This window comes from Coturnix japonica, chromosome 8, assembly GCF_054131305.1.
Source record: "Coturnix japonica strain WE chromosome 8, WE-NBRP24, whole genome shotgun sequence".
In the NCBI taxonomy this organism is placed as follows: domain Eukaryota; kingdom Metazoa; phylum Chordata; class Aves; order Galliformes; family Phasianidae; genus Coturnix; species Coturnix japonica.
In genome coordinates, this window is record NC_140670.1 from 27,009,451 (window position 1) to 27,025,728 (window position 16,278).

Consider the following 16,278-nt stretch of genomic DNA (forward strand, 5'->3'; position numbering starts at 1 on the left):
AATTTGCACTGATGGAGAATCAAGGGCATGAAACTGCATGTCCTGGGACTGTTGGCATTGTTCATAGACTCAGTGGTGCAGTGTTCACACACACCTTGCTGATCTTTATGCAGTAGTTCAAATCACAGTGATTAAGAGAAGCCAGCTTTATTTGACTCCAGTAATGTGTGTGTGTGTGTGATTTTTTGTGACCTGTTTTACTGAATGATGAGCTCTAGTTATGGCAGCAGTGCAGGAATTGGCTTCATCTGCAGCTGGACAGCTATTCTGGGATCTGAACAAAACTCGATCAAAACTTCTTATTGGTTCAGTTGTCTTATAATATGTCACAAAGTTGATATGTTTGGATTACTTACAGTTCTTTGAAATCTTGCTATGAATGTATTCCTCAGTAACCACAGTGTGTATGTAAAATACAGAGACTGACAGTCCACTGTGCTCATCAAGCTTGTGATTCTGAGTGTTCTGGTGTCTGTAGATGCAGGCAACGTGTCTACGAGTACAGAATCTCTCTTATATACCCAAGAAAAAGAGTAGAAATAAAAAAGCATGTATCAGAGTCATCAAGCTGATCTGGGAAAGGATGGAAAATATCTAAGGAGCTTGAGTTCCTGCAAATTGGTGCCATAATGACATAAAAAGTTACTAGCATTGTGTTCCCAACTTAACTGCTTGGGAGATGGGCCTGGGCATGCAGTTTGGCTAACTGGCTCTTTTCTGTACTTCATGAGTATTTATTTGGTTGTTTTTGGTTTGTCTGTGTTTTGTTTTCTTCTGCAATTAGAATGAAAGCTTTCCACTGTAGACACCACTACATATTCCAGTAAATTTTAAACTGGATGTTTTTTTCCCCAGGAACAATAATGTTAACTAACTGCAGAATATTTATGATATAAACATTTAGCAAGGACTAGCAATTAGCAATTAATTGTTTCTTGTTCTTGTTATTTGTTTGCTTGCTTGTTTTCACACTAGTGGATAGAGTTATACCTCTTATCTAAAAGCAGAATTGCAATCAGATGTGTAAAAGCAGCACATTCCTAATAGGCTTATAGAGACTGTGGCCTCTGTGTTGCTCTAGTCAATGCTTTTTAGCTTGTACTGTGAAGAATTTTAGCTGTTGCACCAACTGAGAAGTTAGGTTTGTTTCAACCTGCTTTGAAGCAGTAAAATCTCAGTAGAAAATTTCACAGGCTGTGAGTGGGAATGATCTCCCTTCTTATACTGAAGAAATTCCATCCCCACTGTTATAGAAAGTCCATTCCAATATTACATTGAATAATAAACATTCAGTAACCTAAAATCTGTTATTTTCAAATACATTACAAATTATGATCTAGTTTTCAATGTTTGCAAGTCTTTGTCTTTAGATTTTAAATCTTTAGATCTTCAGAGTGTCTTTAACTTCTGAAAACGTTATCTTGTCTTTAATTTCTTTGTGTGTATAAAACTTATAATGGCCAATATTTGCTAATTTTAATGATATATTTTTTTCTCAGTTAATTCAGAATTGAAAGCCCAGACATTCCTGAATTCTAAAGCTGCTCTGAGTGAGATTGTAATTAAAAATTTAAAGCAGTGCTCATCAATATCTTGGAAACTTTTTTTGTATCAAAAATCTGAAGGAGTGTTGTAAAAAATTCATTTCTTTTTCTCATAATCCTGCAAGTAGGAAATTGATATAGATCAAGTTTAATTATTCGTATTGTTATGATAGGCAATGATATTCATCTGCTACAGTCATTATTTTTGTATGACATATTTCAAATACAAAATATCAACCACTAATTAATTAATCAGGCTTTTCTCTGAGTATGCATCTTCTTTATGCTCTCTGAGTAGTTCCTTCCTCTGTCTCTAGTTCAACTCTTGGGGTGGAGCTTCCAGCTGATACCTGCGTTTTAGCTGTATTCAGATTATGCCTGCTTACTATTATGGATTAGCAAACATAGGTTGTTTCCTAATCAGTGGAGTCTTAAGAAATATGGAACCAAGATTTCCTTGCGTTAATCCTGGCCACTTGACATCAGGTATATGCTGTTGAAGAATCCTTCTGTGCACATTAGAAATGAGAGAAAGCAGCATTTAAAATAAGCCTTTTTTTTTTTTTTTTTAATGATATGATGAAATCTTGCAGAGATAGATATAAGTGAAGAGCTATATATATCATGCCCTTCTGTATGACTGTTGGTAACAACAACCCAAGGCAGTTCTTTTTATTAAGGTTCATTCCGCTGGACTGTATGGATGCACTAAAACTGATTATGTAAGATTTCCTGAGATCTTCAATACCCAAATGGGCCATTCTTGGTTATAATTTCCAATAGGTGAATTCCTTCTCTTTACTAGCATGCTGTAGTGAGTTGTGGTTTTGTTTTAATTAAATGTTAGGATGATAGATTAATTCTGGACATAGCACGCTTAGTTTCATGAGGTTGCCATGAAAACAAAGTGCAGTCTGTAAGTCACATCCACCATGGCTTAATTCTCTGAAAAAGCAGAAGTCTTATAAATCAGAATTAGAATATCTTCTGGTAACATGAAAATCAAGTTATCTTAACAAAAATGGATTTTTTATTTGGGGCTAGAATAAAATTGATTTTTACTTTGTGATGCATTAAACAATTTTTACTTTACTTAGGAACAAAAAGTCTTGCTTCCACTGGGACAAACAGTTCTGTACAGCACTGGCCAATTTAAGTTCTTGTTGAACATGTTCAATTTTGAACTGTGGAATGTAGCTCTATTTTCTTTTCTGTGAATCACCGGGAAGCTTTGTTATCATTGTAGAGTTATCTGATGTATTCATATTTCCTGAGGAACCAGCCTCTTGTTATTAGCCTGCAGGCAAAGGAGATTCCCCAGTACTACTGAATTGGTTGCTTGACAAAACAACAGATGAGTTATTTAATTCCCCAGTGAATAGAACTGTTTTTCATTACTTTGTTCTTATTTTGTTTCTTTGTTTATCATCCTTTTCAGTCAGTTGGAAGTGCATGTGAATATGCTAGAGCTTGCCGTGTTTTTATTTTGTCATATTGTGTTCCTCAAAGTACAAAATGCTTGTTCAGCTTTAAATCTGGAGGTGGCCTATGCACTTTCTTGATATGTAGTGCATTTGAGGTTTGCCTTCCTTCAGTTATGTGCATGGAAAATTTCCCCTTTCTGATGTATATGTCAAGCACAGTGTAGGTTTGCTGTTTGTTGTTCCTGGTGAAGTGCTGAATACTATGTTCTGCTCAGTTCAAAGGATCTAGAAATACGTTCTGTAATTGATTAGCTGCAGGAGGAATCAAGAATAGATTTTAAATTCTACCTTTTTTGGGTTGCATTTTTCTCCTGTGACTGAATGAAATATTAAGTGCTGACCACAGTTGAATTTGATGAAGGGTATGAAAAAAGTATTGTCTAGGTTGGAACAGATAGACATATATATATATGAGAAACATCCTATCTCATAACTTTATACATAAAGTTCCATATCTCATATGATATATTCATTTTTATTCCCTGGCTGTATGATCTTGAATTTAGTTGCAACATCATATTAGCATCCAAATTATGATGATGGTGATGGTATCAGGAATTGAAAGATTTGTTTTTTCCTTAAAAAATAAAAGAATAAAGGAAAGAAAATGTTAATCGTGAATAGTGCTGTTCAGTGCGTACAGTGCTGAGGTCTAGCAGTCCGAAAAAAAAACATTTTTGCTATTCTTAAATCTAAATGGAAGCAAAGCTGCCACTTCTTAAAATATTATATTTAATTATTATTTTTGAAAGGAGAAATCTTAATTCAAAAGTCATTTATGGAACAGGCTTCTTAAATGGAATAGAAATAAAATAATACCCCAGTGAAATTTTCATGTAACAAATGGAACATTTGGTGAAGAAGATGTTGTTATAAAAGTAAGTGTGTGTGTGTATATTTGGGAGTTGGGCTGTGTGTTAAAAAGATGCAAGAGTATGGCACTTATTCTGTGGACTCCAAAAGCTGTGCTAAACCATTGGAAGAACAGTAGAATTGCATTAAGAAGCAGTTATATCATTTGTTTATATGTTAAAACTGGGATTTAGTCTGTATATATGGCTTAATTATATTCTTCATAATATTTAAGCTCTCTGCAGTTTCAAAGTTAATTTCCTGCTCTTATGTATCTTGAATCATTTCAGCCAAACTTCTGAATATCAAATCCAAGGACACTATAGTTTTGAGTTCTTAATATATTATGACTAGAAAAGTGATGATGGTTCTTTGTTCTAGAAATCAGAGAATTCTTATAATGTCTTCAGAAAAAAATCTTTATAAGGGGGATTTTAATAAGGAGAGTTTTGACTTTAGACTTTCAGGTTTAAATGTACTTGCTTCTCTGAAAAGGAAGTAGAAATTGCATATAATGAAGGGAAAAGTCATTCAGCAAATTACTAAACATCTTAATTATATTTGCTTTTAGTATGGTAAACATTGCTACCTTTAAACAGCCATGACTTGGTGGCTTTCTAGATATATATTTCTATGATTTAATGTCAAAGTATAACAGCCAGACAGGAGAAACAGCATAGAGAAAGAAAAGAATGAGGGGAAAGCATTTAAGATTGTGTTGAAACAATGTGAGTCTTTTGATCAGTGAGGCTGCTGAAATGTGGCCTTAGTTTGCATATATTAGTTTGCACTAATAGGGCATAATTAAAATGAGGTGGAGTTTATTTCCTTAACTTAAAAATGTGGATAATTATTATAAACGAGCAAAATCAAAAGCTGAAGTGAAAACTCATCTATTTTTAAGTAGGAACAATATATTTCACTATATATTCTTTGTGAAAGTTACTGTAGAAAATATTAAATTCTGTATTTCATAATGTGTCTGGAAGTTTAATGGAAATAGATTTTATTTTTTCCCATTTTTGATCTGTGTGTCTGTGTGTATATATATATATGTATATATATAAATATGAATAACAGGAAAAATATGGAGTATTTTACTCATGAAGGGCAAGCTCATAAAATTATATGAAATATGGAAGCCTTTTCCATGAGTAAAAGAAACATAATCACACTTTATGGATGTGATGTTCTATTTATACTATGGAGATTAATTTCAGTTCATGTTAGATTAAACCTCTTTAATTATAAATCTTCTTTATTTGCTGCTTCAAAGAGGTGAAAGGAGGAACTGCTGAGAGTTGAACTTCACATCTAAAACTTCATTGCAAAATATATTACAGCCCTCTTAAATTGTTCACTTCTGTTTGATTTTGTATTGGCAGAATGAAATGTGGATGTTAGTCTTCCAAATAGCATTCCGATTTATGCTATAGCCATTTTCCTTTTTAGTTGTAAATAAAGGCTGTTCACGTAATTGAGCATCCATTCATACTTTATTGCAGTAGCTTCTGCTATGGCCACTGATGTGTTTAATATTAAAAGACAGTTTTGTGTGTGTGGGTGTATAGATTTAAAAATCATTTATGCATGTAAAAAAACCCAACTCTATATGAGTGTAGACTGATCCAAAAGTAATACCTCCTTTTTATTTACTTGGATACTACCAGAGATACAAAGAGCACAATAACACTATTTGATCATAGGGCAAATTCTCAGCTACAAAACTTTTTTTCGACATATTCACCAACCATTAGTTAAATGTTTTCAGCAGCAGTGAACAAGGGCCTGCATGCCTCACTCAAAAGCATCCATATGCCCATTTAGAATGTGGTTTGTCTTTCACATCACTGTCACCACTGCTGAAATGCACCACCCACCCTTCACCATGCTCATAGCCACTGAGTGCTCTCCACAAATAGTGAGGAAGTGTTGATAGTTGTCATGGGTGCCATTTTTATCCCGCTTGAAGCAATTCATTGATGCACTTTTGCTTCATCCATACTTCCATGTCACAATCTATTTTGTCAGACTGTGCCTCTGTTGCTGTCTGTCACACAGTAATAAAATGTAATGGCATACTGGTTGAAGATTGAGCTTTTACTGCTCTACCACTAACACCACCTCTGACACTGTGGGCCTACTTAATAAAATAGGAGGCATTACTTTTGGAGCAGCCATCATAAAGTATTATGTATGTGTGTACTTATACTTGGTTAACTATTTAATAATTATTTAAATAAATAAATTGGGGGAAAAAAAATCCTAAATACTTAATTTTACCATAAGTAAAAATACCCTCCAGAGATGCAGTTCTTTCTTATTTACCATCAATATGAAATGTTACATTTCACTGCAATGCAAATTTCAACAAACCTCTGCATTGTTGGGTTACACTCATGCCTGGGAAGATGAAGTATTGTTTTTTTTTTAGACTCGATATGTATTAGGATCCAGTTTATAGAAGGGTATGGTAGCTGTCCATACAAAGTAGGTCATCTGTATTATAGTGATGTATCATTGATGCTGCTTACTTTAACTAATGTATAATTTATCCAAAAAGCAGTTGATGCCATAATTATTTCAAGCTCTCTATTGTTAGTTATGTACTCTGTATTAAAGTGCAAAGCTTTATTAACTACAATGTTAAAGTTTTAATTTATAGTTTTACTTAATTTTGTTCTTCCTTAGTAAATTTCAGTTACATTTTTCAGCATTCTGTTGAAATGCACTTCACTAGATGTTTCTTATACTATGTTTTTACAATACGCTGCTTTTCAGGCTTCTTTAGGGCTCATTTCTTTCATGGATTTCTTTAAATTGCTTTCAAGTACTTCAAGGGTTTTATGGCACAACATATATTGGTCCTAAGGACCTGCTCTTGGTGGTTACTTAGCAGAAAGAGAATACAGATTTTTCAGTTGTTAATTTTTTCAATTGAGTAGCTTAGTGTATGATATGGAGCAGTGGTTACAGCTGACTCTTAGTATGCGTAAGCCTTTTTTAAATGGTGAATTAAGGTGTTTCTACTTTACCCTTGTAATGCTTGTAAACCTTCATTTAAAACATTGGTCAGTAATTTTATGAACTGCATCACTGTTCAGATGCTGTTGCTGGTAATCAACCACGACATGGTAAAACAAATATAATATGGGTTTCCTTTACCATAGGTAATGTTCTGCCTGGGATGACCAGCTTACCAGAAGGACATATGTGTTTCTTTTTAACAGTTACTCTGTTTTTATAAGGTTGATAGTTGTGGTTGGTGAGACATGAATTTTAGAGGCAACTCAATGTAACTTTCATGAGATGCTTCAGGTTAAGACTTATTTATGGAAATGTATGGGTTTTCAGGATTGCAACCAAAAATAGCATTTAAGCACTGTCATTTGGATGAGAAGAATTATCCATGTAATTAGCTTTAAATGAACTTGAAAGGTGTTGCTTAACTTGCGTGAATTCCGCTGAGAGACAAATAAATAAATACAAATTTGCATTTAAATGATATTTTTTAATACTTGAAGTTTTGCTTACCATATTTTATCATTTGCTTCATATCCAGATGTTTCTTTCACCTCTCAGTTGAGAAAGCAAAAACTAAGAGTTTAAATCTTCTGCATGGCTTTGGGATTAGAGAGGTCACAGTTAAATTAAATTTTCCTCAGTTCCTTCTGTTTAATGGAGAAAGTGCAAGGGAGAAGTTGGAGTTCTGGAACTGTTGCTGTATTACAACAGCAGGAGAAGGAAAAATCTGATTTGAAATGGGATATAGATCCAGGCTGACAGAAGAGGAAACGTTCCTGCCATACTGCTGTATGTACAGCAATAAAATGTATTTAGGTGAAGAGAGAATGATCATACAGCTATTAGCTGATCAGTTGCTGGAAATGGCATATTTCATTGCCTGTTGCAGTCAGAGATCTTGGACCAGGAAAGGAGTTCTGTTGTTCTGACCATGGAGTCAATATTTCTTTCAATAAGCCTGCACTGTAGTTGGCTGAAAGTTACATATTCTGCTGCATCAGCATTTAAGGCTCCTTTCCTTCTCAGTCTTCACAAGTATTTTGATTTGGAACTGTGACACTTCAGTCCCAGAAAAATTTAGAATCACTGATGGTTGAAATATTGCTACTTCTAACAGTGTTTGTGATTCTCTGTGAACAGTGTGATCTCTGTGATTCAGAGCAATTTAATTATTCAAAAAAATTATACTGCTCTCATACATACCAGTCTGTTAATGTTATGTTTACAGTACTTCTTGCTTCAGACAATCCTGTTGAAATCTTTTGAGTGCTTGCCATGTGTATATTAGTTAACACAAGTAAGGATGGCTGAACCTAGCACTTCGTAATCATAAACACAATGTTCTTGTCAAGTACAATGAGAGAAATGAATTGCTGTGACAATAATTACTATTCAAATTCATGGTTTTAGACAAATAATTGTTCAATTATGTTTATTTTAGAACCGCGATTGCTTCATAACATCAATTAAAATGGGCTCTATTTACCAATGAAAAGATAGTAAATAATACTTCAGAAATACAGCATATGTGATCTCTAGGAAACTTCTGCAATATTAATTTTATAACATTAACTGAGAAGACTTTTTCCTTGAGTTAATCAACTTTAAAAAGCTTTCTGTTATTAGATTATTATTTTTTAAAGATTGCTACTATTTTTCATTCATATTTAAAACTACCATAGTTGGAATGAATGAAAAGCTTTTAATACCATGTAGGGCACACTGCTAAGATTAATGCTATGGTGTGGAATGTATTTTTTGTTTTTGCTTTTGACAAAACAGGGAATGAGTTTTGTGGATCTAAAGGGATATTTAATTGTTGTCTCAGCTCAGCAAATTAAGGTAACATTGCAGAGGTTGCCTTGATGACCCATCAATTTTTTGGATGTTTCCTCCTCCTTAGGAGGAGTTGCTAAAGTAAGTGTAACTGTACACATAGTCTCACATACTCAGTGAGACTACTATACACATGTATAACTTTATGAAGGGAATCATTAGGTCCTTAATGTCCATTAATAAGCAGCGTGGGCAAAACAGGTCATCTGTTAAGTAAAACAATTGGCATTAAGGACTTGACATCCATACTGGACACATCTTATTTTTTGGCTAGCTGTAGTATTGCTCTGTGAACCCAATATCTTCTATTTCATTCCATCTTGAGCTTCAAGACTGCTTGCTCTTGCACTCCAAAGCCCAACATTGGTAACAGTGAGGGGGTTCATTCAAAAGCCTGTTCTTAATCCACACTAAACCACTTTGTACAATGTAGAATCCAGCCAATTTTTAATTTTAATACAATTTAAATTATATTAGGTTTAAGGTAATTTTTTTTTAAACTGTATTTTTTCATCCAATGTGAGAATTTATAGTCAACTGCTATGCAAATAGGTGGCTTAAATAAGATCATACAAACAACAATTAATCGTGCATAGATGCTTAAATATATTTTTTGGACATTTTCTTTTGCATGTTAGTCAAAAGGAGAATGAGAAAAGAAATAGCAAAAGATGGAACATTTTGTTTTGTTCTCTTTATTTTCCCTTTACAATATTGGTTCTTAAAATATTTACATGACAGATTTTTTTCTACATCCCTGCAAAGGTGAATAAATTATCTCCCCCTCTATTTATTTTATTAATATATAAATATTATAAATATTTATTTATATTATTAATTTGTTAAAAGATCATCTACAGGTTTCCTTTTAATTTGCAGATTCCAAGCAGCAATGCATCTCCTAATACCCTTTAATGTCTGTGCTAGTGACTTTGTGGGTTTTTTTTACTTCCTGAGTATTTCTCACAGAACACAATACCATCTCACTCCTCAGACTCTGGAATGAATTAACACTTCTAAAAGTGATGTCTGTAAGTTGAAATTTTTACTCTCTACATCACCAAAATGGTTGTGCAGATGGTAATTATTCCAGGCTATTTTCCCTTTTTGTGTTCAAATAAATCAATTTTCCTTTGCAGGAAGGTCATCTGTTCAGCTTAGACCCTGCTGCTAGACCGTGTTGTTCAATTGCAGACCAGTTTTGGTCACTTTCCTCTACTGTGTCAGATATAAAATAATTGCATTCAGTGCATCCTTTTTGAGTTACCCTTTATTTTAATTATTTTTTTATTTTCTCCTACCTAATGCTATCATGATAACTTCTTACCAGTCTGTAACATAAGCCACATTGATGAACTAGTTGTTTCCAAGCATGTATTTTTTTATTGTTTCCTTATTTGGTTCCATGTTGTTTCATACTATGTCATTACTTACTGGTCAGTCATTCCTCTGTTTTAGAGGAAACAGAATCCTGGAAACACTTTGGTTGCTGCCTCTTTAAGTTTGTATTCAAGTGATATCTGTTTTCTTGGGTAGATTTACATTCATCAGTGCAAGTATTTGATCATTCGGTCTGTGTTCTAGGACAACAGTTCATAACCAATCTGCATTGCAAAGGTGTTTATCTATTTATTATTTTCAATGTAACAACTATGATACAGAAAATACTTCATGATAGTGCCAGAGTCTAATTCAAATTGTGCTTCCAGCTACTGTTTCTTACTATGTATTTCTGCTATAGATAAATGAGACCCTTAGTATTTACTCCCCATGGAAACTCATGCACTGTAGGCTACTGTAGGCAACTCTGTAGGCTAGTCACCCCTAGGTCTTTTTAAAAATTGAAATAATTGGGCTTATTAATGCACTCTCAGGAAAAGATTTTCTTGACCTTTGCATGTTTCTTGATTATTTTATGTACTCTTCCACGTTGTCAAACTCTTTTAAAAGAATGTGAACAATGGAATTTTTGTAAGCAGAATTTCAGTGTCTCATCCTATATGTTTTGGGAACATCTTGTATTTTGATACATTCATCAGTAGTGCGTGGGGATAGGACTAGGGGTAATGGGATGAAAGTACAGCATAGGAAGTTCCGCACGAATGTGCGGAAGAACTTCTTTACAGTGAGGGTGACGGAGCACTGGAACAGGCTGCCCAGGGAGGTGGTGGAGTCTCCTTCTCTGGAGATATTCAAGACCCACCTGGACGCCTACCTGTGCAATGTGGTGTAGGGAGCCTGATTTGGCAGGGGGGTTGGACTCGATGATCTCTAGAGGTCCCTTCCAACCCCTACAATTCTATGATTCTGTGATATTCCAAGTGCTGCTTATTACTGTTCACCTGGTTTTCTGAGGTTGCTTTACATCTTTTTTGTTTTACCATATAAGCAGCTGATTTACACTGATCTGTGAATTATGTTGGGAATTGGTTTAGTCCAAGGAGAACACGTTTTCTTTACTCCTAAACAGCGCCCAGAATCCTTTTCTTCACAAATACATGTTAGCAGTGACTGTGCATCTTGATTAAAAAGGTGCAGTTGACCAATTGGTACTGACACATTGTGATTTTTCTTGTCTTCAATACAATTAAATTTTCTTATCAGTCTTTGTCATGCATAGACATCTCAGAGCTCTGAGTATCTCTCTCATCAAAACTGCCTGGATCTGATACTCAGAACCTTGCAAATCCTTTTAGAAACATCTTTTTGTGATATTGACTGTATTCTGACAACAATCAAGATGTCAGTTGGTCAATTTTTACTTCAGTTATTTTGTGTTACACTGATGTCAGTTTTGCCATAGTATTGTGCTAACTGCATGGAAAAAGCACTTTTCTATTAACGTACTATATTCAGATTGGCTGTACTCCTTTATATGTGCTTAATTCCACTTAGTAGTTTTGAGATGAAGTGTTGGTTTCTTTTCTTGGTCTTCAAGATACAGGCACACCATGGATTTATGCACTTACATCACACTGTTTTCTTTCTTGTTTTTTTATTCCTTTTTTCTTTTTCTAATCTCGCCTAACATCCTATTTGCTGTTTTGACTGTCACTAAGCATTTGCTGATATGTTCAAATGATCTGCAATGATTTCAAGGCCATTTTCTTGAGTGGTAATTGCTAATTTAGAACCTATCGTGTACCTGTAGCTAGATTTATTTTTTTTTTCCCTTCAGTTCATTGGCACTGAATTTCATTCTCTTATTCTGTTGCCAAGTCACTCAATATTGCAAGATGCTCTGCAGTCAGGTTTAATTTTTTTGTTGTTGTTTTAATTTTATTGCTTTAAATAAAAAAAGACTTATCTTCACACAGCCTGATACCAGGTTAGTTTGAGGAAAACCTATTTTCTCTATCTTTCTTCTCTTCATTAACTAGAATTTTGATTCTTCTTTCTAATATATAGCATTAAAAAAAAAAAAAAAAAACAACAGGAAAAGATTGCATGTGAGATTAAGTAAACATCAGACACTATTACCACTGTTATTTTCAAATGATTTATATTACTTGTGTCTTTTAAATGATTTTGCACATTAAGTAAAAGATTTTTTGGCTGATGACAGGAAAGTAAGATGTGTGACCCAGCTTTGCTGGTGTACAGAGTAAAGCAGGAATTTGACTGAAGTTTTAAGACAAGAACTCTTGAGTGGTTTTTGTTTGGGTTTTTTATTTGTTTGTTTCTTTGTTTTTTCCTCTAAATTAAGAGAAGCATTTGAGAAATTTATTAAACAAGAAAAAAATCTTAAGAAAGAGATCCAGTTCCCGGGGATAATGAAGCAGTTGCACAGTGCAAGGCTTTCTTAGTTTCTTGTGTCCAGTTTGCCATCCTATTCAATTTCCATGAGCTTTGACTTCATCATTCTAAACAGCTGCTGCTGTTTCCCTTATTTATTTCTGTATTATAGAAAAGATTGAGATGGCTTACCCGACTGCATATACTGCATGCTAATTTTATAGCAACGTATCAGTACTCTGATGTTACATTGCTCCTAATCCTGGTGCAGTTACTAGCTAGATTGTATGGTATATAGTAGGAAAGATTATTTATAAGCAGATGTTGGTGTAAGCTTAAAGATTTTTGTTGCAGAAGTGGATTATTGTGGGGGTCTTTGTTCTGATTATCCCTGGGCAGGCTGTATAAATTCATGGACAACTTGTGCTTGCTTTCAAAAAAGACTGGATAAAAGGGGGCAGCCAAAGATATGTTTTTAAAAGTGAGAGCAGTGCACCAACTGAAGCGATGTGTTAAACAAAATGGGAAATGCTCTCTAATAATCAATTTCTGTTATTATATAGGGTGTATTTCTGAGATACTTTGTCAGTAAAATTCCTTAACTGATAGCCTTTTGTTAAGAAATACTGTGTTAGTAAAATGGTACATCATTTAAAATGTTCTTACTGCTTTGGTTCCTATCAGTGAAGATCCACCTAAAAAGGTGATTTATACCAATATACATTAAAGCCTAAGCGATTTCAGAATTTCTGAAGGTTCTTGAACCAGAACTGGAATTCTCTCTTCTTTTACTACAGATCATTTTACTTTTCCATCGTTGCCTTTTGGAAGGATGATTCTTAGATATGCTGGACTGTTCTGATATATGAATCAGAATCAATCAAAACTCCAGCTTTGTTTTGTTAGGGGCTCAATGCCAAGAACCAATAAAAGCACAGCAGTATGTTTAAAATGGTGTTGCAGTGAGAGAGGCAGACTATATATTCCTTTCCATAAAAATCTCTAAGTCACAGACTTAAAATCTGCTAAAAGGAATGCTGCTGGTTGACATTGGCCATTAAGGGGAAAGTCAAAGTTTGCTTTTAGGAACAGATTCTTTAACCATTTTTTTTTCCTTTCAGGCTAAGAACAGTCACCCCTCTTGTAACTAAGCAGACAGACTTAGATCTTATATGTAAAGCAAAAATAAACAACAAAATAAGCCCAAACAAGCTGTTAATTACATAATTGAGCACTAGTTGAGCATTATATGTCCAAACACTTGTATGTTTGGTACTTTCTTCTTTCAGACTTATTCTTACTCTGGCTGGCTTTCTCAAGAGTGTGCAAAGAAAGAAATGGATGAAAAGAATTTAGAAAGCTAGAAAGACCTTTAAATGAAGTAGATGCTGAGGAAAATGCTGTATTTATTTGTATTGCTTTAATCATAAAGGAAAACTTGAGGGTTAGACCGTCATGAGACAGGTTAGTTTTACCCTACTGATGATGTGTCGTTGCGCTAGTAATCCTAGAATATTGTAAGTTGGAAGGGGCCTATAATGAGCATCAAGTCCAGCTGCTGACTTTAGAGGCTCCCCAAAATCAGATCTTTTGTCTGAGAGTGTTGACTGAATGTTTCTTGAGTTCTGGTAAGCTTGGTGTCATGACCACTGCCCTTGGGAACCAGCTCTTGTGCTCTGGGGCAGAAACTTTTTCTAACACCCTCGCCTGATGCAGTTCCATGCCATTCCCTTGGATCCTGCCACTGCCACCTAAGTTTTGAACTTATTTTGTTCACATTATATATTTTGTTAAACATTTGGTTGTACATCTGATTCTCTGTTGCTTGCAAACCAAGGAATGACTGGATGTTTTCATTTCATTGCCTTAATGGAGACATTATACTCTAGTTACCATTAACTGGTTTCTGATAGTTTCCATATTATGAACAAGTATTGAATGTTATAAGCTGTTCATCCTAGAGATGCATCTGCTAGGTCATAACTAAATCTCTGTTTAGGGCGTGATACAAGGAAATTTTAATGTTCCTGCATGGATAAAGTATTTTGTATTTATGAACATTATTTCACTAATGCAGAGACTTTTTGTTTTATTCCATGTTAGTTAAAGAATATATTCTGAAAACTTTTGGCAAAAATAGTGTGTATTTTAATAGTTGTAGGACTGTATTAATCACAGAAACAATGCACCACAGTTGTGTTCGCAGGACACACCTAGATAGTCCAGTTTTTTTAATGAAAACTATCAAAATTAAAAGATGGGCTGACTTTATGTTAGCTATCAAATTTAGAAGCTTTTTTATCAATATCCAGAAGTTCATTGGAAGATATTGATAATCCAGTGATCTTTTTGCCAAAATTCTTTCTGGACTAAATGTCACAAATACAGAATTATTGGAGCAAGAGAGAACGTATGTGCTCTTGTTGGGAACTGCGTAAGTTTAGATGGCTGCAGTTTGTTTTTTTTCTGTTATGTCTTTGACACTGCAAAGTAGTGGTGATTCCTTTATACCTGGAAATAACTCAAGAGTTTACAAACTAGGGATGAACCATAAATAGATAACAATTTTCATTATAGTTAGCCCTGTTTTTCTATCTACTGAACGTGGACACGCAGTGGATGTTGGTTGAGTCAGTTGTGGGTACATAGACTGTTATGGATGGTTGTAGTGGAACTTATCCCAAACTAATGGAGCCAATAATAAGATTTTATAAGAGGTAACCATAGCACTGTAGGTGTGCATCTTCTTTTGACTTCAAACATGGATGACTGACTGTTTCCTGTCATCCTAGAATAGTTCGTTTTCCTCTCTTTTTGTGGGTTGTTTTTCTTTTCCCCAAGTTTAAGTGTGTTTTTATTACTCTGATACCGTAATATATAAGCATTTTCAGACCATTATATTACAAATATTTTTATTTTATTTTATTTTTTTTTTTGTAATTGCAGTTGTTTCTTATCCTTACTGCTGGTAGCTGCCGTCGTTTGGAAAATCAAACAAACCTGTTGGGCTTCTCGACGGAGAGAGGTATTAATAATTTTAAGATTATTCTTGTGTCTTAACTTCCAGAATATATTGAGAGCTTTGATGAACAATCACGTTCACACTTTCCCTGTATGCACAATTTAAATATTCCTCTAAGCCTTTTTTCCCTTCTGTGCTGAAAATGAAGAAAATATTGTTTCTTCCTCTTGTCAGAAATTACAGACATTGCAGAAGTAGATTGCAGAGAGCTGAGTTTTCTTTATGATGGAGTGTACTCTCAAATAGTCTCAGAATGGCAGTTCAAAAACATTGATGGGTTGACTGAACAAAGGGGATCATAGTGTGTCTTCTCAAACTTCTCTGGGAAGTTATCTGGTGCTGTTACTTTGCTGTGTTATTATCAAAGGTCACAGAAACGTATACTAGGAAACAACCCTTTCTTCAAAGTGTTTTTACTTACTTAACTTCCTTTTTTAAAAATTGCTCATTGTCTTTTTATTTGTCTTTTTTAATCCTAAGCAAAATTCTGCATCATATTGACATCAGCAGTTTTTTTTTAATAGCACAATATGTATTTTTACATTAAAGACTATTTTATAGTGTGAAATGTCCTAGCAGTCTTAGAAGACTTGGCCCAAGTATTTATTATTACCTATTTAACAAATGATTAAACTTCTATGGGATTGAATTCTGGTTATGTGTATTGTTACATGTATATGACAAGATTGAGCTTATATTTAGACACTGATATTTTTTTCCCTGCAAAGCTTCCAATCTAGATGATTTTTAGAAAAAAAGTAATTGCTTCATGGCAATGTAG

The 16,278-nt window shown here is 34.2% G+C and overlaps 1 protein-coding gene across 8 annotated transcripts in view; it reads left to right on the forward strand.

Moving 5' to 3' along the window:
* The window catches only part of ATRNL1 (attractin like 1), a 402,227-nt gene that overhangs the window by 192,389 nt on the left and 193,560 nt on the right, over positions 1–16,278 (forward strand). For 5 of the 8 annotated variants that reach the window (XM_032445435.2, XM_085555299.1, XM_015867395.3 and 2 more), the window contains exon 26: positions 15,422–15,500. The exons of the other annotated variants lie outside the window; for them this stretch is intronic. In XM_032445435.2, the coding sequence (XP_032301326.1) occupies positions 15,422–15,500 (79 nt within the window). The remainder of the gene's footprint in view (positions 1–15,421; positions 15,501–16,278) is intronic. 8 annotated transcript variants of the gene reach the window in all.